We start from the raw sequence: 25,834 nt of genomic DNA on the forward strand, positions 1-25,834 counted from the left end.
CTTTCTATGAGATGTGGGTTAACAAAATATAGACTCTAAAATTATGGAAACTGTTTCATTTTATTGCCTTTAGTAATCAGTATTAAGATATGATGAACAGGATTTATTTACAGCATTGCAGCATTGACTTTAACTGAAAGTCAATCTGAATTGACCACACACTTTTTTAACATTACAAACCCATCACATCCTTTTATAACATTTCTGGTAATGTTAAGTGAAAGTGTGGTTTACTTTTATAGCTGTTCATGAAACATGAAAGTTTCAACAGGGTTGATGGGTTGGAAATTCAGTTAGACCAGTCACATAATTGTTTATGGTAAGTTTATGTATAATTGTTGTGCATAAATTAAAACAACGCAAGTAATATATGTGTATGTATATAAATATATGTATATATATATATATACAGTGTTGGGGTAACGCATTACAAGTAACATGCATTACGTAATAATATTACTTTTCTGAAGTAACGAGTAAAGTAACGCATTACTTAATAAATGTACATATTAATATTTAAGTTACTTTTTTTTAAAAGTAATGCGAGGTACTTTTTAGTTTAATTAATTTGATAAAAAAATTATGCACTGTATTAAACTGAATATAGTCACATAGAATTACGCAATCTATGCGTGCCATAGCGGGAACAGTTTGACAGAAACGGAGTTGGCAGGCCAGAGCTTGACATTTTTGCGATGGAAATATGCAATTTCTGAATGCGGAACTCATATAAAACACATGCAAGGCCTGAAAGAGATCAAGCCTCAGCCAAGTAAAAAAATGAACGCAAAAGTAACTTAAAAGTAACATAAGTATTATTTCCATAAAAAGTAACTATAAGTAACGCAATTAGTTACTTTTTGGGGGAGTAACTTAATATTGTAATGCATTACTTTTAATAGTAACTTTCCCCAACACTGTATATATATGTGTGTGTATGTATGTGTGTGTGTGTGTGCGTGTGTACCTGGTAATTATCACGTTGTGGGGGATAGTATCAGGACATCCTTGTGTCTGTTGCGCACGGCTAGGGGCGAATGGCTGGATGATGGGCCTATTTGGGAGAAAGTCCAGGGCTGTTTTTGTGTCCCAGCCCGTCCCTGCTAGGGTATGTATAGTGGAAAATGGGACACCACAAGGTAGTGTTTGTAGTCCATTACTGTTCAATATAATGATTAATGACATTTTTTCTCAAGTTGAACGTAATATTGGAAAATCATTATATGCTGATGATGGGGCTTTGTGGATCAGAGGTTGAAACATATCATACATTACTAAAAAATGCAAAATGCAATAGCTGAAATGGAAAAGTGGACCAATAAATGGGGATTTATGTGGGAAAAACACAGGTTATTTGTTTTCCAAGGCGGAATAGAATTACCCCCCTTTCTTTAAAATTATATGGAAACCCTCTGGAACAAGTAAAAGTTGTAAGGTTTCTAGGGGTTTGGTTTGATGAAAAACTGACATGGAAAATTCATCTGGATAAAGTTAAGGACAAGGGTAAAAAGATTATTAATATTCTTCGGTGTTTATCAGGGCAAGAGTGGGGAGCAAGCAGAGCATTACAAAATATTTATTGGGCACTCATGAGATCGGTTTTTGATTATGGTTGTATAGCTTATATGTCAGCAGCAGAAACAAACCTTAAACAATTAGATGTTTTACAAGCCCTAAGAATCTGTAGTGGATCATTTAAATCCTCACCAGTATCTTCATTGCAGGTGGAAATGGGAGAAATGCCTCTAGACATCAGACGAATGAAGTTAATGTTGGCATATTGGATAAATATCAGAGGACAAAAGGTTTCTCATCTTGTCAAAAGTATATTGACGGAATGCTGGGAACATACTGAGACTAACATCAGAAGTTTTGGATGGATTGGTGATGCTGAGGCTAAGAATAGGCTTACATCAAATACAATACAGCAATACAGTATCAATATCCTTAATTCCTCCCTGGTTATTAAATGTTGTCCTCAATATACAACAGGAAATAAATGGAAAATCTCAACAAATTCCAGTGTGGCATGTAGTGCAGAATTATTTTGAGATAAATTTCCAAGGTTTAGTAATTTTATATACAGATGGGTCAAAGGATCCACAATCAGGACTTGCAGGTGCAGCTGTATATATTCCAAGATTTGATCATTATATTAAAAAAAGAGTTACTAATCATATTTCGGTGTATGCTATAGTAACGCGGAATAAATAACGCAGTCATTGCATCAGATAGTTGCTCTGCATTGGAAAGCAAGATCTGGCAGATCTTATAGGATGGATACAATCAATGAAATATTTCATTAGTTATATAATTTAAGAATTAAAGGCATATCAGTACAATTCATTTGGGTTCCTGCTCATGTTGGCGTATAAGGGAATGAGAAAGTGGATAAAATGGCTAAAGAAACTTTGAAATTAAAACAGGTAGATCTACAAGTTCCATTAAGTAAAGCCGAAGCTAGAGTACACATCAGGAATTATGCACAATCAGTATGGCAGGAATATTGGGATGACACTGAAAAAGGTAGACATTTATATAATATACAAAAACAAGTTGGTGCTGGGAGGAAGGAAAGCAGGAATCGGACGGAAGGGAATATAATAACTTGTTTGAGAATAGGGTCATACAGGACTTATTAATACTTTATTTAAAATTGGTGAGCACCCAACTGGGGAATGTATTGATTGTAGTCAACAAGAAACTGTTGAACATGTTCTGCTTCACTGTAGGAAACACAATAAAGAAAGATGTCAGTTAATTCAGTCATAAAAGAATGTTGATCACAAAGACTTATCTATAGCAGGTATTCTAGGAAAAAATAAAATATATGACTACATCATTAAATTTATAAGAGAAACAAAGTTATTAATACAAAATAATTTAGATAATTTAGATATTTTTTTTATTTTTTTTTATCTCACGTATCTCCTAAGCATGTATCCTGTTTCACCTTCCAGTCCAGTTAGTGGCGGTAATGCACCTACTAGTGGGTTTGCCAACCGCCAATAAACACCAAAGAAGAAGAAGAAGAACAAGGACGCAAGATCGCTAAAGAACGCATATTGAGAAACAGCCAAGGTCATTCACCAGTTCGCCTTTAAAAGAAGAAGAAGCAAACGTCATTGTCGATGTTAACTTCACCTGAAGATGAGTGAATAACACTGACCAGGTCATTTAACTGAAAAGAAGCCTTTGACCTTTCGTGACAGGGTTAATTCTGTGTTGTCGGTTTTCGTGTGAATGACATGCTTCGAAGGGGATCGGGCGACATCTTGCGCCTTTACACCGCAACAGGTAAGTCAACGCCTTATTAAATAAGCAATGCAAAGCTGCTGTATTGGCCAGTGATAAAAGAGTATTTTAAACCCTCAGACCACCTGCGCAGCGTACAATATAAAAAGAAAACCACTACAAAAATACATAGTCAAATGTTAAAAGTGTAAAGAGACTGTGAATGTTTTGTATCACGGTAGGGACTTTAACCATTAATAGCATGAAAATAGCAGAACGTATTCAGAGAGTATTGGGTTTAGGAGGGTAGGGAAGTGGAAGGTCCCGTGTGCCTGCGTGTGTAAAACCTGCCATATTTAGATTTGTATTATTTAGCCATTTAATCTAAAATTTAAAGTAGACGAGAATTTGATTTATGTTATATGATTTTTGCCATTGAATATAATTTGATTGCGAATAAAGTGTTGGATAATGATTTATCCTCTGGGGCCAGTTGTTCAAAAGAAATCCATTTGGATTTTAGCTATCGGATTAGAATCTAAGGATAAATCACTATTAGATCAAAATTTCTAAATGGGTTGTACAAAACAAACAAACAACAAAAAAATCGTTTCTGAATTTGGAGTGGTTCACAAAATCCAATCCAGGTTTAGATCTGGATCAAATCTTCACTTTGTGTTGTTCAAAACTTTTAATAAGATTGGGATTTGTTTGATCCCAAACGATTATACTGATCCCAGCAGAAGAGTGGATTTCAGGAACAAAAATGTAACACTTCTAAATATTTTTTACTAAAACTTATAAACCTACAGTTATAAATATTTACACATGTATCATTTTGTGTAAGTTCAATCCTTATAATGATATAATGAAAAGTATTAAAAGTATAAAATTGGGATAATGTTACCATTTAAACCTTACAGTCAATTAACCCTTTTATGCTTAGGGTCAAATTGACCCCAAACATTAAAAGTGTTGCTAAAATTTGAACATAACAGCAGGGTTAACAAAGAAAATCCCACAAACAGCAGTCAATAGCAAACAATTTTTTTTTTAAAGGAACACGCCCACATTTTGGGAATTTAGCTTATTCACCGTATCCCCCAGAGTTAGATAAGTCCATACATACCTCTCTGATCTCCGTGCGTGCTGTAACTCTGTCTGACGCAGCCCCCGCTAGCTTGGCGGAGTGATTTGCACAACTCTGACCGAACTCTCTGCTCCTCACCTGGGGCTTCTCGTGTGCTGCGAGCAGATCACTCCGCCCATGCGGCAGTGCTTCGTCTTCAGAGAATATAGTTCTCAGTATGTATACTGTTAAAAGATCGCTGTGTCTCATATCACCTTGTTATTTGTACACGGTTTGACTATACAAATCACAACACATAAATAGGAAAATGATCGCGTTATTTTGTCACTTATTGGGAGCAGTATACTAGCTGGAGCCATGCATTTCCAGTCTTTGTGCTAAGCTAAGCTAGCGGGGGCTGCGTCAGACAGAGTTACAGCACGCACGGAGATGAGAGAGGTATGTATGGACTTATCTAACTCTGGGGGATACGGTGAATAAGCTAAATTCCCAAAATGTGGGCGTGTTCCTTTAAATTTAATTTAACATTTAATTTTAACAAAAGTAATCTTTCACTTTAACTGTAATTTGGCACTGTAGAGTATATTCATTACAATCACAATTATCAGAGACCAAACAGTCAAAAGTAGTTTTAACCACTGGTATCTCTATGAATGTAAACTACCGGACATTAAGCCTCTTTATGACTTAAAATGAATGTGTTTGTAAATACTTAATATATTTAAAAAAAAATCTTAAAATTATACATGAATGTGTTCATATTTATATATATATACATATTTATTATACACAGTTTACACACATATGTGATGTAAACAAAAACTTTTATTCTGCTAACGATTAATTGCGATTAATTGTTTAGCATCCCTAGTTCATAGCGACTTTTGCATCTGAGCTCCCCAAATGTTTCAGTGTATTTTAATGTATTTTTTAAATGCTTTTATAATTAATACACAGTAGATAAATGGTATTTCTTCTTTGCAGTGCTCATGCGGTTCTGTTGTGGATATGCAAAGATAAATGTGAAGACTGTTTTCAAAGGACAAACGGTGATGGAACCGGTCTTGAAAAAATCTGCACTTGAGATCGACGATCAACTGTTTACATTTTTCCAAGGAAACTCTACCTCCAAACTGTTGTTTGCAGAATACTTCTGTGAAAATGGAATATGTGACAACTTACAAACAGGAGGCCAGTTCAAGGTACGAGGAGATGATATTGTACTGGTCATACAGAATGTCAACATTACCAACTCAGGCGAGTACTGTGTGTCTCTCAATAATCTTCAAGTCGTGTGCACTTTCACTCTGGAAGTCCAAGAATCAACAGACCAAAAGAAGAACACTACTGAGAAAGGTATGTCTTAATAACATTTTCTTTAATGTCACAACCTTTTATTTACTCTACATTTCACAAAAAAATTGAAATATTATTTACCCATGTGGTTCTAAACTTTTATTGTGTTTGGCAAATGCATCCATTTTAAAGGATTTGTTCATCCAAATATGAAAATTCTGTCAATTTATGTCGTTTTCAGACTACATGATTACAGCAACATTTTGGCACAATTTATTAAACTTGAAACGCTCACCCAAGCACTCTTATGTTTGTTCGCACCAATTTTAATGGTTGGGAAGCCAATTGACGAACCCCCGTATTCCGTTAAATGGTTCGCCTACATTGTTCCGGTAACTTAAAGGAAAACACCACAGTTTTTCAATATTTTACTATGTTCTTACCTCAACTTAAACTTATTAATACATACCTATTTTTTTGCACCGTGTACACTTAATCTTTGTACAGCGCGTCGTGAATGTGTTAGCATTTAGCCTAGCCCCATTCATTCCTTAGGATCCAAACAGTGATGAATTTAGAAGCCACCAAACACTTCCATGTTTTCCCAATTTAAAGACATGAGAAGCTACACGAGTAAGTATGGTGGTGCAAAATAACACACAGCAATCTTTTTAAGCAGATAAAAAATGAGAACTATTGTATGGCGGAAGAGCACTTAGTTTGCAGCACTTCAACCCGTTTTATTTTGTGTCACTGTACTTATTGTGTAACTACTCATGTAACAGTCTTTAAATAGGGAAAACATGGAAGTGTTTGGTGGCTTCTAAATTCATCCCTGTTTGGATCCTAAGAAATGAATGGGGCTAGGCTAAATGCTAACACATTCACGACGCATTGTACAAAGAAAAAGCATCAGCTAAATGAATAAGTAAGATTAAGTGCACGCATTGAAAAAAGATGGGTATGTATTAATTTGTCTTAAGTTGAGGTAAGAACATAGTAATATTGAAAAAACGGTGCTGTTTACCTTTAAAGAAGCTATGTGAGTGTTGAAAAGGTTGTCCATTTCAGGTAAGCTAACTTGGCTAGCTGTGTGCTTGTTAGCCTAATGTTAGATTTATGAAGTCCGTTTTATAAATACACTTAAGATCAGTAACTAGTTTGGTTTTGTATTTTGTTGGTTGTTGCGCGTCTCTTAAGGCAAAAAATGCATGCAACAACTAGTCATGAAATGAGTGAGACCAATTTTGAAGTAAATTCAAATGAAATGGTTTGTGTTGAGCTAAAGAAGGGAATCTAGAAACATTTGGGATGGCATGAGATTGGCTAAATTATGAGAAAACTTTCACTTTTCAGTGAACTATTATTTTAAATTGACTGACTGGTCTTTTCCTTGGTATTATGTGAATAGGGTTTACTACAACTTTCAAGGCCCAGAAGGAACACAATCACAGGAATCATTAAAGTAATCTGTGTGACTCAAATGTGATATCTCTTAGAGAATGCAATAGCTTCCCGTGAGGAAAAAACTAAATTGAAACCTTAAAAACCTTTACCAAATAATATTTGGTGCCTTTTTGTAAAAAAAAAAACTATTGTGTTCACCATACTGGTCTAAAAGATTTATTCATAGATCCTAATAGATATTCGATCATTTCCATTGAAATCTCTTATGAGAGTGAGTAGAAAATGACAGAAGTTTAATTTCTAGGTGAACCTAATTCTTTGATCTCTGCTTAAAAAAAACACATGTTCGTAATTTCTAAATGGAGGCTTATAGCTAAGCAATGACTTACTGGTTTTGTAAATGTGGCTGTATCTGAACAGTGTCAGATGTGTAATGTATGTAAACAGCTGGTTTTTTGTTCTTGTTTATAAAGATCCATCTGTCTTCTGTTTTAGCCTGGTTGATTCCTGTTATCATAATCGCTGTCGTTCTTCTGGCCATTATTGGTGTCATCTGCTTGAAGAAGGCAAGTATTAGCACAAGAAAATATATAGTGAACAAAATCTTCAAGCTAATTTTCATTTAACAGTTGTATTGTTAAATATGCCTTTGACTGAACGAGTCTCTGATTTGAGTCTCTAATGCAGACAAACTTAATGACCTGGTATGTCTAAGTGAATTAGTGATCTCATTCGTGAGGGATCTGAATGAGAGGAGAGGTCCTGCTGTATAAAAATAACAGACAAATAGTTGCGCAGTTTGCTTCAGTCACTGTGTTGAGTCAGAGAGAGCAGAATTACTTTATTGTAAAGTGTTACCTACTTTATAATGCACAAGCGATCCTTCAAACGTTAAACGAGTGCATAACAAAAGTTAACAGCAACTCTTGTATGTAAACACACTGCTTGACACATCAAGAGTGTTGCATTGGGTAATGTGGGAGATTTGTGTGTCACACATCCAACAATGATCAAAAAATACTTGTAGATTTTCACCACTTGAGGTCGCTATTACACAATAACAATAGCAAAGGTAAAGCTTAAAGTGATCAAAAATTACCCCATGATTTACTAATTCTTAAACCATTATATATGTCCATCATCTTTCAGAGGAACACAATTTGAGTTATTTTAGTAAATGTCCTTCTTCTTCCAAGCTTATAATGGTAGAAAACGGGTATCAGGAAATAACTTCTGACTTTAAATCCCCCAAAAATACTACCATGCTTTACACAAGTAATCCACATGGCTTCAGGAGATTAATAAAGGTTTTTTGTGGGTAATTGAAGCTATTTCGTAAGAAAAATATCCATATTTTAAACTTTATAAACGATAATAACTAGCTTCCGGTAGCCTCTAGATCCAGATTTTCACATTCCTTATGTGGGCTGAAGTCAAACTGACATTAGTTTACATAATTGTACCCAAAATCTCAAATTATACATCAATATTAAAGAGTCTAATGTTATTTTGTGTATTTGGTGTAATACAATGTGTTTGCGTGGTTTATGGTTGAAAACCACATTATTTTACAAAGCAAATTGTTCTGAAATTCCCAGTGTGCTTCGATTGGCTAGCTGTCCAATGTGTTGTGATTGGCTGAATAGCTCAGCTAGGGTTGCCACCCATGTATAATAAAAACCCTGGACATATCGATGACCCTACTAATTCAGGGCTCGCAAAATCACTAGCCTGACGTCCCGTGGCTATTTTGAATTCCTGTCGGGCTACTTCTTCTCCCGGCTTCGCTCTTCACGAGCACTTGCTTGCTCGTGTGTTCAGCAAAAAAGCGTGAACTCAAGTCATTTAATAAAATAACGTCATTTCATTTTTACCTAACATTGTTTTAGGATTTCTTTCTTCGGTTAGTAACTTAAATATGTGAGAAAGAAAATATGTTTGAGTGATTTCCGATCGATTTGACACGTCTAGGCTATTGAGAGTATATGATGTTACAAGCTGATAGGTGACTAAACAGCAGTGCATTGAATTTATTGTAGTCCAAAGAAAAAGATTTCAGTTGTAGACAATAACTTGCGTCATTATATACTTTGCGATATTAACTCTGCAGATCGTTAACTTGTCCTTGTACAATTACACACCAAATCAAATGTAAAATGCTGAATCAGATAATAGGTGCTCTTTAAAAGCGTGCTGTTGTGAATCAGGATAAGATGAGGAGATGGTTATCAACACTGATTTGTTATGCACTTGCTTTAACCGATTGTCGTCATTTTGAAACAGACAAGTTATGTATTGCAGCTTTAAGTGTTTAGTAATCTTTTTTAAATGTAACACCATTACATTAATCAGACATTACATTTGATTTTTTTATATTGACTTGCAGAAAATGTATCCTGGAAGAGAACCTCCTGCAAATCAACATGAGCTAACAAATGTGAAATCCGTCTGAAGTTGAGCCCAAAGACTGCCTGGTGCTGTAAGAAAAAGACACAGCCTTAAAGATGCATACACTACTGCTGTTTTACTACATAAATCTTACTCTGAAAGCCCCTTCACACTAAATATTTGCCAAATATTTTTTATTCAACAGTCCAAAAGCAAACATGTATAGGAAAAAAGGAGTTTTTATTCACTAAGGATGGGTTGTACCAACAAGGATTAGTCTTAAATCTGGTTTAAACTGAGGCATATTTAATTATTTTGTTGCACCAAACTTGAAATCTTTTTTAAAAATAATCAGGGTTACATTTAAACCATAATTTTGATCCAGGTTTAAATTTGACAGTAAACCTAGATTATCTTTAATCCTGTTGCTCCATTACTTTAAACTCTGTTTTAAATCTCAGTTAGGGATTCAATTTAAACGTGCATTTGAGGAGGTTTAAATAAAAAAATCTACAATTAAATGTGTAGCTAAATGATTCGAAACAGACAGCACGAGCATGGTGGTGCTATTCAAAGATGTGTTTATTATAACGAACAGACACGGCAGCGCTTCATGACAAGTGTGTGGACACATCTTGTTCATTACATCATTACATTGTTTTAATAAACTGTCAAATGTTTTTATTTCGAAGCAGCCCTTTAGATTACCGATGTATTTCCTGTGCCTGCATAAACTTTATTTGCTTTTTGAATGACAACTTCAACATTGTTGCTGTTTAATTACACCAGCAAATTCATTGTGGCGGACAAAATAAATCACAGATGAAGGTTTTAATACAGGTTTAAGTTTAGATTTGGTAATTAGTGTTTACATTTAAGTGGTGCAACACAACCCAAATTAAAATTAAACTGAGATCAACAAACACTAGATTAGCTCTAAACTTTGCTTAATTTAATCCTTGTTGGTGTAACCCATGCACCCTTTATCAGTAGTAGCCAGATCACCTCCTTAAGAGTTGTCAGAGTTAAACTCTTAACCCTGCACTGCAAAAAAATGACTTTCTAACTTAGTATTTTTGTCTTGTTTTCAGTATAAATATCTAAAAATTCTTAAATTAAGATGCATTTCCTTGCTGATCAAAATGACCTAAGAAAATAAGTCGAGTTTTAAAACAAAAAATATCAAATTTAAGTGAATTTGTGCTTAAAACAACAAAAATATCTACCAATGGGGTGAGAAAAAAAAATCTTGAAAAGTTTACCTTTTTTTTAAACACTTAATTCAACACCACTGGCAGATTTGTTTGTTTGTTTGTTTTTTGCTTGTATCACTTACATTTTATTTTTTGTCTAGAAACTAGATTTTTTTTCTTAGCTCATTTTGCTCATCAAGAAAATACATCTTGATTTTAAGAATTTTTAGATATTTGTAATAAAACCAAGACAAAAATACTACGTAAGGAAGTCATCAACTAACTGACTTGAATTGTCTAGTAGTCCAAATGTTCAGCATTGGGCAGCCCATTTAAAAGTGAACATGGTCATGATATTATTATAGCCAGTTGGCCATTAAAAAGGATAAGGCCAAATGTTTTGCTTTTGAAAATGGAAGAACCCAGTTAAGCTATTTGTCGGGTAGCATTAATATCAACACTGCAAAAATGGCACAAAACATTTAAATTTCTACCCCTTAATTATTAAAACCAGCAAGTATTCATCTCTAAGCAGAACCCATTTGGTTAAACCACTGCTGCTGTGTCATATAAAGGTCAATATTTAGCACTGTGTAACATTTTTGCATTGATCTGATGTTTATATCCAAAATTAATTGTGAAAGTTTTTTTAAGCTATGCATGTTTTTATCTGTGTGTGTTTTCTATTGGAATCATCCTTCGCTGCTATTGCAATGCTTTATTGCTTAAGCTATATGAAGTCTATCTGCTAGTGTTATTTCTATATGGTGCCTTTAATAGTTGCCTTGCCATCTTTAAGTAGTATATTGTAAAGAGTTTTAACAAATGTTATTCATTTGCCTTGTCAGTATTTATGACTAAAGGGAGCATTATTACATTTATATTTGATCTATTATTTGGAGTGTTGTATGCTTGTTGCATAACTGCCAGGGCCGGCGCTAGCTATAGGCAGAGTAGGCAAATGCCTAGGGCCTCAAGCTTAGAGGGGGGGCCTCCATAACTGCTAAATCCATGTGAGCTAGTCCGACAGCAATAAATACAGTTTTAAGGTGAGTTCAACTTTATGCGTCGCCGCCGCCTTAAGAACCGCAGGCGTTTGACATCAAAGTAACGTGAGAGACGATTGATAAGCAAACTCCTCTGTATGATTTCTCAATTCGCTCTCACGGTGCTTTGATATCATCCACCTGTCGGTTCTTGCAGCGCCTCATGAAGTTAAAGAAGCCTAGATGAACAGCATTCAAATCTCTGCAGCTGACCCACTTTGAGTGACGTTGAAAGCGGCTATCACGTCCTTTTCCTGCTTAGGAAAAGCGGGATGCAAAGACAGTTCAGCTTCAGATGCAGGTATTTTAAAATAATGCATTTAAAAAAAATCTTAGCTTTGTTCCGTTTATTAACGTAATTTCAGGACAGATCAAACTTGCGCGCTGTTGACTCTGTTTAGACATTTTGAATGCGTGTGCACGATAGCATCGCGTGGGGAGATAGCGAACAAAAAAAGGCAAGTTAAAAAAATTTGTATTTAAAGTCAAACAGCAAACAAAACTGGCGTTATTATGGATATTTAAGGTATAAAAAGGTATTGAAAAACATGAATATATCCATAGTCTAATAGATAACTTTATACTGTATATTGGTTCAGTAAGGGGCTGATCACACAAAACGCGTTTTTATGGCAGTTGTAGGCACCTTTTTTGAATGATATTCTATGGGCAGGGAGCGTTTGCGCGCTGTTTATGCGCGCCGAATGCCTTGCGGTTTTGCCGCCGGCCACAGCACGCGCTTTTGAAGGAGCGCTGAGCGGAAAAGCGCCCAACGTCATTTGCGTCTTTCCATTGTCCAATCGAATGATGGGACAGGCGGGCCTTTCGTTGTGGTGACGGAGGTTTACAGTTGCTTTGATTTCTTACAGGGTAGAAAAATACTTTCCCAGATTATTCAGAAAATTAGAGGGGTGTGAGGGGCCTCCAACATAAATTTTGCCTAGGGCCTCCAAATATCTAGAACTGGCCCTGATAACTGCCAGTGTTATTTCTTAATTTAACTTTTGCTGCTATTTGCAACCATAAAGCCTCAGGGTCACTTGTGCCCTTTCTAAGTTTCCTTTAGATTTTCATCAACTGCCGTTTTTGTGACTACTTGTGTGTGAAGAAGAATATTGCACAACATAATTTGCACAAGAAAAAAGCCAAGTAGATTATTGTTTATTTAGCCATTCAAGTTGTTCTTATGCTGTGACGATCTTAAATGTTTACTCGGTACTTCGTTTACAATTGTGGAACAAACCAAATTACAAAGTGTTTCTTAATCCATATTTATAGTTGCATTTGTGAAAGATTTGCTTTTTGTTGTTGGTTTTGTTATTCCCCCAACTTTTTTTACCAGAAGTACCTCAATTTTAACTAGTTGCACATGTCTTCCATTTTGAATGTAATTATTTTCTGTTGAAGTTTATCCTATGTGTATTTACAAATAGTTTAAATATTGTGATTTGCATTGACCAATTAGCACACATTTTAACACAAACTCCTATAAGCATATACAATGATTGCAATAACGTTTTATAGACCAATTTCTAAAACTTCCAGATTTTATAAAGTATTCACCAGAAAAGCCAGCATATATTAAATGCCATAAACTGACACATCACTGAGTGTCATAAGCTCTTCCAGTTAGTCTACTAAACAGTTTATGTTGTTCACCTACAGATGGATTTTTTCTCTAGCATTAAATAAAGTGATACTTGCCATCAGACATCTCAGCACATTTCTCAGGTGACCATTCATTTAAACGGTTCTTTAAGCATAATTTAGCTGATTTTCTATTTTTTAGAGTGGCACATCATACAAACAGTGGTATCATTTACAAGAGACATTAAAAATGCATTCAATTTAAATGTATGCATTTTGTAATTTACTGTAACTGGACATGCTGTAAACGTACAGTAGTTAAATGGGCAAAGAATCATATTTTTATAAATATTAATGCACCGATCAACCGTCCAGAGAGCGAAATTTACAATTTTACACACGATCAGCCGGACTGTTTTTTTTGTGTGATTTTTTTGCTTTTTTTCTCATATTGTTTTCTCATTTCTATGTAAACACTTGGAATTAACACTTTGCTATACAAATAAACTTGCCTTGCATTGCCTTACCAACATTGGAGTTTTGGAGTTAAGTTTTTGTAGCCCATTGCACATTGGATTGTGTGGTAGTAATTGCTTAGTACAGTATTTGCATTCAATGTTGATTTAAAAACATTGTGTTGTACAGTGTTGCACATTATGAATTGTTTCGTTCATTTATTGCTTTAGGGCAGTTTTTAATCTGATTGTTTCTTCAACTTCAAAATGTACAATTATTTTATTAAAACAACTTATAATATCACACAAACTAGTATAAATGGGTCTTTTTAATGTGATCTTTTTAATCTACTTTATATTTTAGGAATTTGGTCCCTCACAAATGAATAAACTCAAACTGAACTATTTTGTTATGTTGCTTGCAAGTACTTTGTTCTTGCGCATGTTGTGGGGTAAATAAGTTGTTGCACTGTACACTTTTAAAATAACTGTGTTAAAATAACACATCTTGTGTCTAGTTAAGGACTACACATTTAATGGGTTGTCCTTAACTTAACACATCTCTGTGTTATTTTTGGAACAACACACTTTGTGTTGTTTTAACACATCTTGTGGTGTCCATTTTATTTATTTGAACATAAAATCAACACGAAGAGACATAATGTGTTAAATAGGATAACACACAAAAATGTGTTAAAATTAACACATCCTTTCTTAGAGTGTACATTTACTTTAAAACTAGATTATCCTCAATTATGAACAGGTGTCAAAATGAACAGAAAGTGAGGTGTTTTAAATTCACTAAAACATGTAAGTTACACAAGCACTAAAATAATAACGTTGATGCTGAAAAATTATTCAGTTGTATATATATCTTTTACATTGTGAACAACACAATAAAAACCCAAGATCTGTATATTTTGATGAAGCAGTTTTATTCCAGCAGGTGGAGCTAAAGACCTTATTAAAACCAGCATGGGTTTCTTCTGGTGAACACAAAAGGAGATATTTTGATAAATGATAGATGTAGACTCACAGCTGGCGATACCCACTGACTTGTATTTGATTCCCTATAAGATAATGGGACTGTGAGCTGTCTGTTTACCATCATTTATCAAAATATCTTCTAAAATAGACGAAAAAATTCATACAGGTTTATTACAATGTGAGGGTGAGTAATGCCCTGCTGAAAAAAAAAACGCATACCAGCAAGACCAGCATATGTTGTGTTTTGATGCTGGTATGGTGGTGACCACCAGCTAAACCAGCAAAGACCAGCATAATTCCCATGCTGGTCCATGGTGGTTTGATGCGTTTTTTTTCAGCAGGGTGATGACAGAATCTTTCATTTTTTTTGATAAACACTGTTTGTGGAATATATTTAAATAACACAGAAATGATTGACAGGAACTGTGAAACTTGATGGCACACATAGCAAAAAACCTGGGGTGTACCCAATTGTGCACAGAGCTACTGTAGTGTCGGAGTCAAACCATAAGCCTTACTGAACAACAGATTGAAAAAGCATGTGAATTACAAACACTAAGGGGCCGGTGTTCCTACAGGTGTGCATCTTAAGACAAAACAATGTCAATGAAATGTGTCAAAATTAAACAGGACAAGATTTTTAAATTAAAGCAGCTCAAAAATGCATAAACTCTGTTCGGGAAACTGCCCCTAAATGTTTTGTGATTTATTTTGCATTCATTTACAAATAAATGCATAATACTTTATTCTTTAAAAGAAGAATAATACTTTATAGTTTATTAAAAAAAAAAATGACACTAACCAAACCTTGGCTATGTATACTGTGTTGGACTTGATGAGACTATTTCCAGTGCATTAATGTATTGCTGTTCTTGTGTTGCTGTATTTGCTTGTATTGTTTACCTCATTTGTAAGTCACTTTGGCCAAAAGCGTCTGCTAAATTTAAATGTTTTAAATAGTACAGTGCCAAACTGGTTTTATACAGTAGGTGCAAACAGGGGGCGTCATGCACCAATTTTTTTTAAGGGGGCACGGTGTGCACAGCTCACAGAAATTTGTGCATACACAGACATCAAACGAAATATATAATAGAGCTTTCAGTCTTTTCCATGGCATCTACATTTCTAACAATCTGAGCACCCCTCGTGCAACAACCTCCAAAATAAAAGTCTTGACTAACTTTTATATCAAATACTATTCAATCGGACATATTGGCATCATGTTTACATCTAAAATGGCATGTTTTGTTTATTTACGTTTTGTTTAATGACTTGTTTAGTTGTGTCATTAATGCATTTTGCACAACAACTGCATTATCCTATGAAATGAATGTAATTTTAAACAACGAAAATGACATAAAGCTATAGCCACGTGATTGATTTTAATGTTCAATAATGATTTAAAAAAATATGTTTAGATACAATTATTAGAGGAACGGATTTTTTGCATTAAATTTTACCTCATATGTGAGCGTGTGATTCCGCGCCCCCATGAACTCTGGCGAACTTTGGCGTTATACCAAGAAGATAAATCTAGAAATCTCTACTAATATAACGTTGAGACTGTCACATTTTAAACCATACATTTTCTACACAGAGAAGGTTAACTGCACATTACCGTACTGGGCTTTGGAAATGTTGTGAGCGTTTCTTACATGTTTTAATTCCTCAGATAGCCAAATGCAGTAGCAACTGCAAAGCTCGTGAGCGCTCAGACGCTGACGTCTGCCGCCAGAGTAAAGTAATTTAACATTATCAAAACGGCAAAAATCTCTGAAAAGTGACAAAGATGCAGCACAGAATTGATAATATTGTTGATTTTAAACAGATTAAAAAAAGTAAAAGATTAATGGACGCTTCTTTGATTTTAAGGCATGCAAAATCCATTTGGCTCAAAAAAACGAGGGGGCACGTGCCCCCTCAGTTTCAATGGGCATGATGCCTCTGGGTGCAAATAATTCTGCTTCTGATTTTTTCAGATCAGGGGGTTTCAAACTGGGCTCCGGGCACCCTCAGGGGTCCCCCAGAAGGTTCTAAGGGGGCCCCACAAAAATACAAAAGAAAATAGACAAATGCAAAAAATGTTAAAGGGTATTGAGTAGCCAATTATTTAAATTTAAAAGTGATATTTGGGATGTTCACACCCACTATAACACTTGGGCCAAATACAGGAAAATGTAAGTAGTCAACATTTGTAAGTGTAAATACAGCAAGTTTATGCGTTTGGACAAAGCCAGAATCACTAAGCCCACTTAAGCGTATCCCCTTCCTGCTCAGGAAGTAGAGAGCAGTGAACACTGTGTGAGAGTCAGTTTCTCTTTTAGAGGTTCACCTCAACAAGATAACGGTTCAAGGTTACTTTATTGAAGACGAAATGGCGTCAAGTTTGGGTAAATAAAAATTTATGTTTCATTTTGCTGTATATTCATTGGTTTACTTGGTTTAGTTTAAGTTATATTTCTTTATCCGTGTTTAACATGTTTAACCATATTTAGCATGTATTTAAAAAATATTTTTGGCTAGAGAAATGTATTTTTTGCCGTATGGGTCTCTCAAGCCTCTTTACTACAGGAAGTGTATATTTATTAGCACAACATGTTAGTGATTGCAGTTAAAACATATGCAAGCAGCTGTGATATCTTTCATAATGTAATAATTTTACCCTGATAGCAGATACATCTCAGAGACGTCTATTTGATGTCTGCGTTTACATCTGCAAGATGTATTTTTGATTGTTTCTCATCTGCAATACATATTTGAGACGTTTCTAAAAAATGTAGGCATATTGAAGACATCTGCAAGACATTTTTTGATTTAGAATGTATGTAAAACAGCTCTTTCTAAGATCTATATCGGATGTTTTTACACCGACCTTTAGCAGACATCTTACCTGTGCTATAATGAATATGAGGGAGAACAGTCAGCCATTTTGTGATTGTTTAAATTACAACATGTTTCAGTTTCAGGCGCTTTTTAGACAGGACCGATATTTGTACATTACTAAAGCATTTACAGTTGAGTGGTGTAAAACATTGCAAAACAATAACAGTGCAGAAGAATGTAGGTTACACAAATAATAACTCATACTGTTACTATTTTAAGTAAAATTATTCCAAGTTGGGATTACTTAAAAAGTGTGATGCAAAAATGGTGCATATATATTTTAAGTGAATCCAACACATAATTTTTTAGAGTGAAGTTGGAGCAATTTAGTATACCCAATTCAGCTAACCTGCATGTTTTGGACTGTGGGAGTGTACACAGAAAGGTCTCCTGAACAAAGTCTTTGTTTGACTTAGCTCTTGCTTGAATCAGAGACCTTTTTGCTGTAAGGAAACAATGATGCGCGCTAACCCACTGTGTTGCCCTCTACACTGAGCACACACTTCTCAATCATGGTAACAATGAACAAACATACTTTTTTCAAAATAACTCTAAATACAACATATAACTAACATCAACAACATATCAACATAAATAAATCCAGCAAACATTAAAACAGTCATCTTTTTTAGTAAATATTAACCAAAGAAGTGAACATGTCGCAATCCATGCTGGGAACTATTCAGACCATTGTTTTTTTTTTTATTGCTTGTTCAGATTACTCAGTTTGGCAAGTTGGGTAAACAAATTGGACAAAAACTTAAAACTCCAGTCAACAAATGATATTTGTTAGCAGGATGATTATGCTTATTTCATTCAGTGAACACAAATTAATGAATTGATGCCCTTCAACAAGAAAAACTTTGTTTTTTGTTAAAAGGACATTTTGAAGTTGGATTTTTTACAGGGCATAGGCTTCACAAAATGGCTATGAAAGATGTCATAATTTTTGGCTGGAAAGGCATCATGGGAAATCACGTGCCTCTATAGTTACTTAAAATGATATGCTAGATTTACTTAATTTTGATGCAATTGTTATAGTAGTTTTCATTACTTATGTTTTTTCATTTTATTTTTGGATACATTTAAGTTCACCTGGTAACTTAAATTTTTGTGTTACAAAATATGTTAAGAAGAGGTTGAAAAGTTATAAATAGTACGTTTTTCATGTTTAAAGGCGGAGTCCACGATGTTTGAAAGCCAATGTTGATATTTGAAATCACCTAAACAAACACGCCCCTACCCCAATAGAATCTGGACCTTCTGTTGATAGACCCGCCCCACACATACGCAACCCGGCAAGGATGTCGGTTAGTAGACACGCTCCTAACTGCTGATTGGCTATAAGTGTGTTTTGGTAGTCGGCCCGTCTCCTTTTCCAAAGCGTTTTTCAAACATCGTGGACTCCGCCTTTAATCTAATTACTTTAATAAGTTATGGTTGTTCAGCCAACAAATCGTTTTTTTAGAGGGCCAGATAGTATTGCAATTTCCTCTGCTGTTGTGGTTTGGTTTCTCAGCAAGTGATTTGTTCAAATTTGGTAAAATCGAACTAGTTTGACAGTCCAGGGGTGCGTTTCCCAAAAGTATTATTAATCAACTACAGTATGTTCACAAATTTCATCATTACAGCATAGTTCAATGATTTGTGTTTCCTGAAACGGAAGTTAACAAACTGCGTTGCAAGCTTATGTAGGTTGAACAGCTCTCGTGTGGTTTGTTAATCTGACATGTAGACCACAAAGACCATGCATTTGAGAAAAATAAGCATGCAACATGCAGCGAATTGTAAATTGAAGCACTGCTTTTGAAGAGTGTGACAACACTAAAGTGGCTTAAGAGAGAATTTGTGATTGAATAAAACTTTGGAAATGAAGTGAAACAATTGAGAACAAATATAAAAGAAATGTGTTAGATGTCATGTTCGTTACTTGCTGAACATTATTTAGATCTTGAATATATTAATTAGGCATATATTAATTAATTACAATATATTAATTACTTCCTGTAATGTTTATTTAAAATAATCTGAATAATCATATATAGTGTCATATATATGCTTTTGTGATATTATTGTGCTGAGTTTAATGATTTATACTGTAGGAAACATAAACAAGTCCTTTCTATACTGAACAATACCATTTATTTATTTTGAGCTTAAACTATTTGCATAATACTTTAAAGACATACGTTAACTTCAAAGACGTTTATTATTTTAAAGAAATATATTAGTACATAGACTTGAAATAGGCATTAGTACTTATGACTATATAAATACATTGCGTTGTGCATGTTGAACTGCACCCTGCTGGAAAAAATAGCATGACCACCAGCTAAACCATCACCAAACCAGCATGGACCAGCATAGGAATAATGTTGGTCTATGATGTTTTTTTCAGCAGGGCACCCCAAAAATAAGACAATTCTCCTCAGTTTACTGTGCTTGAGTGCCACCCCTCCAGGAAAAACCAGCATATCAGCAAGACAAGCATATGTTGTGTTTTGATGCTGGTTTGCTAGTGACCACCAGCTAAACCAGCATCAAACCAGCATAGACCAGCATAATTCCAATGCTGGTCCATGCTGGTTTGATACTGGTTTGCTGCCATTTTGTGTAACAGCAGCAGCTCCAGGAACATAACTTAATTCTGACTTGTGTTTTGATCACAGATTGTGAAGACGATCCTTCTTCATGGGTCTGCCTATCTCTTAATGAGGGCGTGTCTACTGAGTCTGGACCTTGTCAAACAGGTTCTCATTTTTACCTGTCTATAGACTCTATATACAGATAACACAATAGTATAGTCTGCTATGAATGTCTTTCTAGGGCCAGATATTATTGCATTTTCCCCTGCTCTATCTTGGAAAATAGTAAGTAATAGGTAATGTTTGCTTTATTTTAGATGCAGTTAGCACACAAAGGCAGAGTCCATTTGGTGATCGCCCTGACAGTAAGTCTAATAAATGATTGGTTGTATAACAACAAACTTTTTAAAGTAGGTGGTATGAAAACCCATTATAACCTGGCAAATATACAAAAACATACTTTATAAAGACACAATAATTATTTTTTTTTAAATTATTTCTAGACTTAAATGATATGTTCTCTGCTCCAGTGAGTGATTTTAGGATTATTCTTCTGGGGAAGAGTGCATCAGAAAACAACAGAGTGAGAAACTTCATCCTAAAAAGATCAGCGTTTGAGAATGAAGATCCTCCAGATGATGTGGAGCAGCACAGTGAGATATTCAGAGTAAAACTGGATGACAAAGACGTCACAGTCATTAATAATCCTCACCTGCTTCAGTTAAACCTCACAGATCATCAGATCAGAGATGAAGTGAAAGAGTGTGTGTTTCTGTCTGCTCCTGGACCTCATGTCATCATCCTCATACTACAACATCATGACTTCAGTGAAGAGGACAGAAACAGAGTGAAATATGTGCTGGAGAAATTCAGTGAACAAGCGAGTAAACGCACCATAGTGCTGACAGATGAAGAGAGAGAGAGTGAAGAACAGAGATGTGACTCTATTCATCAGTTAATACAGGAATGTGGAGGTGGACATCTTCAGTTTGATGAAAGAAAATCAGAATGGCACTCTGAGTTATTTCAAAGGATTAGGAAAATACTTGAGAATGAAGAGGATTCATTTATTATCTGTGACTTGTATGAGGCATCAGTGAATAAAGGAAGATTAGTGGACGAAAGAACATCAGTGGATGAAGGAATATCAGTGAATGAAGGAATATCTTTGGATGAGAAAATGTCAATGGAGGAAAGAACGTCAGTGGATGAAAGAAAGTCAGTGGACAAAAAAACGTCAGTGGAGGAAGGAATGTCAGTGGATGAAAGAACGTCAGTGGACGAAAAAATGTCAGTGGAGGAAAAAACGTCAGTGGATAAAAAAATGTCAGTGGACGAAAAAACGTCAGTGGAGGAAAGAACCTCAGTGGACGAAAAAACGTCAGTGAATGAAAGAACGTCAGTGGAGGAAAAAACGTCAGTGGAGGAAAAAACGTCAGTGGATGAAAAAACATCAGTGGACGAAAAAACGTCAGTGGAGGAAAGAACCTCAGTGGACGAAAAAACGTCAGTGGAGGAAAGAACGTCAGTGGATGAAAAAACGTCAGTGGATGAAAAAACGTCAGTGGACGAAAAAACGTCAGTGGAGGAAAGAGCCTCAGTGGAGGAAAGAACCTCAGTGGACGAAAAAACGTCAGTGGAGGAAAGAATGTCACTGGACGAAAAAACGTCAGTGGAGGAAAGAACGTCAGTAGAGAAAAGAACGTCAGTGGAGGAAAGAACGTCAGTGGACGAAAAAACGTCAGTGGATGAAAAAACGTCAGTGGAGGAAAGAACGTCAGTAGAGAAAAGAACGTCAGTGGAGGAAAGAACGTCAGTAGAGAAAAGAACGTCAGTGGAGGAAAGAACGTCAGTGGACGAAGGAACGTCAGAAATTGTTGTTCAAAGGAACATCTTGGGTAAGTTTTATTTACATTTGTCAAAACCACTCAGCAATCACTACTATTAAATCATAACATTGGATTTTGTCTTTAGTCAGGTTACATTTAAAATTCCCAGGAACTACGACAACAGTAAGACATTATGCAACCAAAACATGACACTGATTCAGTTTGCATATTTGAATTACGCTGTAGCTAAGCTGTAGGTTATCCATAATTTCTGCCTGACGTGTACCTCGCCAAATTTTTAACAGTGCATCAGTTCAACGCAGACGCAAGCACTGTGATTGGTCCACCAAAACCCCTCCCATCAGGTTAAAAACTGCATCATAGGTATTTCGGTTTGCGACCAAGTTGATTACCGATGTTTATTTACTTCAATAACTGCTGGTCTTCCCAAACATACACAACAATCTGCTGTTTCTTCTTCTTGTGAGTTAAACTTGCCAAGCTGCTTCTTCATTGACGGTTGCGCTGCACCTGTGGTTACACGCATGGATACTGCATATGTGTTTGCACGTCGACACAAATGCATAAAGGGCTCGTTATAGTTGTGCATATGCTGTCGCGGCCATGCCGTAGGACCTAAGTTTTGCTGCGTCGGTTTTCTTTATACTTTTGCGTCGTCGTCCGCGTCGAGGGGTTCTGGTGGACCAATCACAGCGCTTACGGTCCGCGTAGAACTGACGCGCTGTTAAAAATTTTGCGAAGTGCACGTCAGGCTACGCACAGGCTACGCACAGGCTACAGATAACCTACGGCATAGCTACGGCGTAGACCTTACGCACGACTATAAATTGGCCTTTAGTATCTTAAGCCATTGTGGGACCGAAGCAGTTTTGTTTATCCAACACGGCAGTAGATGCCAAGTTCTTTTCAATGCAGCCTTAGAGTTCTAAGTAGTCTTGAACGCAAGTTTATTTTAAAAAAAAGAGTACGCACAACTATATTGAGCCCTCGCCACGTTGGGCATTGTGGTCTGAAAACGAGGTGTGTTCAGGCACATTGTTGGTGCATTGCTATTTTGAGGCAAATAAAATAGACCACACCACTGACGAAATAAAACCTGGTCTAATATTGTTTTTGATATTTAATGATTGTGTTAGTAATATGCAGTGATGGTACTAACGGCGTTATAAATAAACGGCGTTACTAACGGCGTTATTTTTTTCAGTAAAGGGTAATCAAATAAATTACTGTTTCTCCCGTTATAACGCCGTTACCGTTATTGACAATAAATGCTGCGCGTTACTATAATTAATCTCACTAAAGCGATTTTCACCAGAGTAGGTTCTCTCATGCAGACAGGCAATGTTTGTCTCTAGTGTGTGTTAGTGTTGGGGGCTGAGAGACACATAACTGATGCTGATTGGTGTGTGTGTGTTAGAGGGGGTGGGACAACCACATAAGCGGTGATGATTGGCTTAATTTCCATCGCTAGCCAACCAGAGGCAGGCAGAGATCATACGCAAACACATGCACAGTCCGAGAAGTTCAGTCAGTGCAGTGTTGCCAACTTGGTAACTTTGTTACTAGGTTTAGCAACTTTCTAAACCCCTTTAGCGACCTTATTTACTACAAGTGACTAGGACAAATCAAGCAATCTTTTCTGGCATGGTTGGAGACTGACGCGAGAGCATGTATCGCTCTCTCTTCTCAACGAGCAGCGGTTGATGCTGCTAGCCACTCACAGGCAGCCCGGTCCTCGCGCTGCAGTCCGTGAGTCCCACACCCGCAATGACAGAGCGATGACAAACTCAAAGGTAGCAGTTGCAAACACAAAGTACAGGCCCAGCTGCAGAATGAAATGACTGAGGGGGCATGTGAAATTGTTGAGGGGGCTTAACTTTATACCATCAATGATACACTGAGATCTCGCTTTGAAAAGACATATCTTTAAATGCAGCGGTCCATAAAACACTCCATATGCAACTGCACAGCCCAGGTAACCAGAAATTCACTAATGATGATAGATCATGAGATATTATTTGATAGACTATAAGTGTGGATTTAGGGGCTAATCACACCAAAAGCGTTTATAGCAGTTGCAGACGCCTTTTTTGAATGATATTCTTTGGGCAGGGAGCGTTTGCGTGCTGTATATGCGTGCCGAGTGCCTTGCGGTTTTTGCTGCCAGCCGCAGCACGCGCTTTGGAAGAAGCGGTGAGAGCGGAGAAGCGCCCGACGTCATTCACGACTTTCCATTGTCCAATTGAATGCGGGAAGATGCGGGCCTTACGTTGTGGTGAGTGAAGAGCGTCACACTGCTCTTTTTTTAATAAAGACAGTGCGCCTTGCTTTTCCAAGCGTTTAAAGCGCGTTTGGTGTGATTAGCCCCAAAAGATGTTTAAAATCTCTAGCCTGTGGTCAGGACATGAATGGATTAAATCAGCAAATTTGCAAAGGTTTATTCATCTCCACATATAAATTAAAATTAGCAGGGTAACTGTGCAGTACACCACATTATATAGCCTATGTCCTATGTGATTTCCATATTATGGACGAGAGCATTTAACGGCTGCAATAAATATCCTAACTACATTATTTCTCAAAACTTTGAAAAAACTTTGAAAAAAATATATATTTTCAAAGGAACTTTCGTACAGTTATTCAAAGATGCACACATTATTCCGCATATGATTTGAATATTGGACGAGAGAATTTGTATAACGGCAATGGACGTCTCGTATGGCAATTAATATCCATACTATAACTTAACATAACAGCATAATGAAATTAATAAATAGACAAGGAAGCATGATTGACATGTAAATTGTATTATTATTACCGGAAAAACAGCAAATTACTGAAATAAACTCTGAGGTAGGCTAAATGCGCCAAACACGCTGTTAACCACAAGTCTAGATAAGCAATTAAAGTGGATAAAACATTATTATCTCTTAAAACTTTATATGACAAAAATGATATTTAAAGGAAATGTATTCTTACAGTTATTCAAAGATGCACAACTTATTCCATATATTATTTCCAGCACGTTCGTCTCTGGCCTCGCTCGCTCTGTTATGTAATAGCTGCTTGACAGGTGTGCATCTCCGTCTTTCAAACAGGTATCATTATAACCTTTATAACAATAGAGTAAACTTTATAGTTGCTTCCACTGTGTTTGTCTGATATGAATAACACACGTCGGCAAATGATTATTATCTGAAAATAATTTTTATTTATTATTTGCAAATTATCATCTTATTTGAATAGATTTTTATTGCTGCTTCCACAGACATCAGGGTGTATTTTACAAACTATAGGCTATTGTTTTACCAGTGCTTATGTGTATTTAAATGTCTGAAATCTAAAATAAACATTATGAGTTTGAAAACACTGCATAGTGTTGATATATGACAGCGCTGAGCTCGTCCGTCTGCCTCAGGGTCAACCAACGCGAAAGACGTTTGAATCTGGCAGTAATGTCACGTTCCTGAACATTCTAAATCCCGTATGGGCATAAGGTTAAATTATTATTTAACTCAAAATTATGAAAATTTTATTTGTAACCATGAATACAAAAATAAAACAGAGGGGGCACAAATCAGATCTGAGGGGGCAATGCCCCCTTTTGCCCCCTCGTGGCGCCGGGCCTGACAAAGTATAATAAGCACTACTTTTCCATCGTTGAGGTGAAACGCAAGAATGTTTATGCAACTTATGCAGAGTAAGAAAGAGCCTCTTTACGTCTGTAATTCTGATATAATAAAGCACCCCACATCGTCACATGCTGCCACCCCTTGCGAAAATTAACCAGGGGTTTTTGTGGTAAAAGTGCAGTAACCATGGTTTTTGGCGTA

At 36.0% G+C, this 25,834-nt stretch overlaps 1 protein-coding gene across 1 annotated transcript in view; it reads left to right on the top strand.

Moving 5' to 3' along the window:
* Nucleotides 1-21,550: 21,550 nt before the first annotated feature.
* Nucleotides 21,551-25,834, top strand: part of LOC135750304 (interferon-induced very large GTPase 1-like) — a 36,522-nt gene continuing 32,238 nt past the window's right edge. The window contains exon 1 of the mRNA XM_065269094.2: nt 21,551-22,049. Coding sequence (XP_065125166.2) covers nt 21,800-22,049 — 250 coding nt within the window. The 5' untranslated portion in view covers nt 21,551-21,799. The remainder of the gene's footprint in view (nt 22,050-25,834) is intronic.

The sequence above is a fragment of the Paramisgurnus dabryanus genome, chromosome 21 (assembly GCF_030506205.2).
Source record: "Paramisgurnus dabryanus chromosome 21, PD_genome_1.1, whole genome shotgun sequence".
NCBI lineage: Eukaryota > Metazoa > Chordata > Actinopteri > Cypriniformes > Cobitidae > Paramisgurnus > Paramisgurnus dabryanus.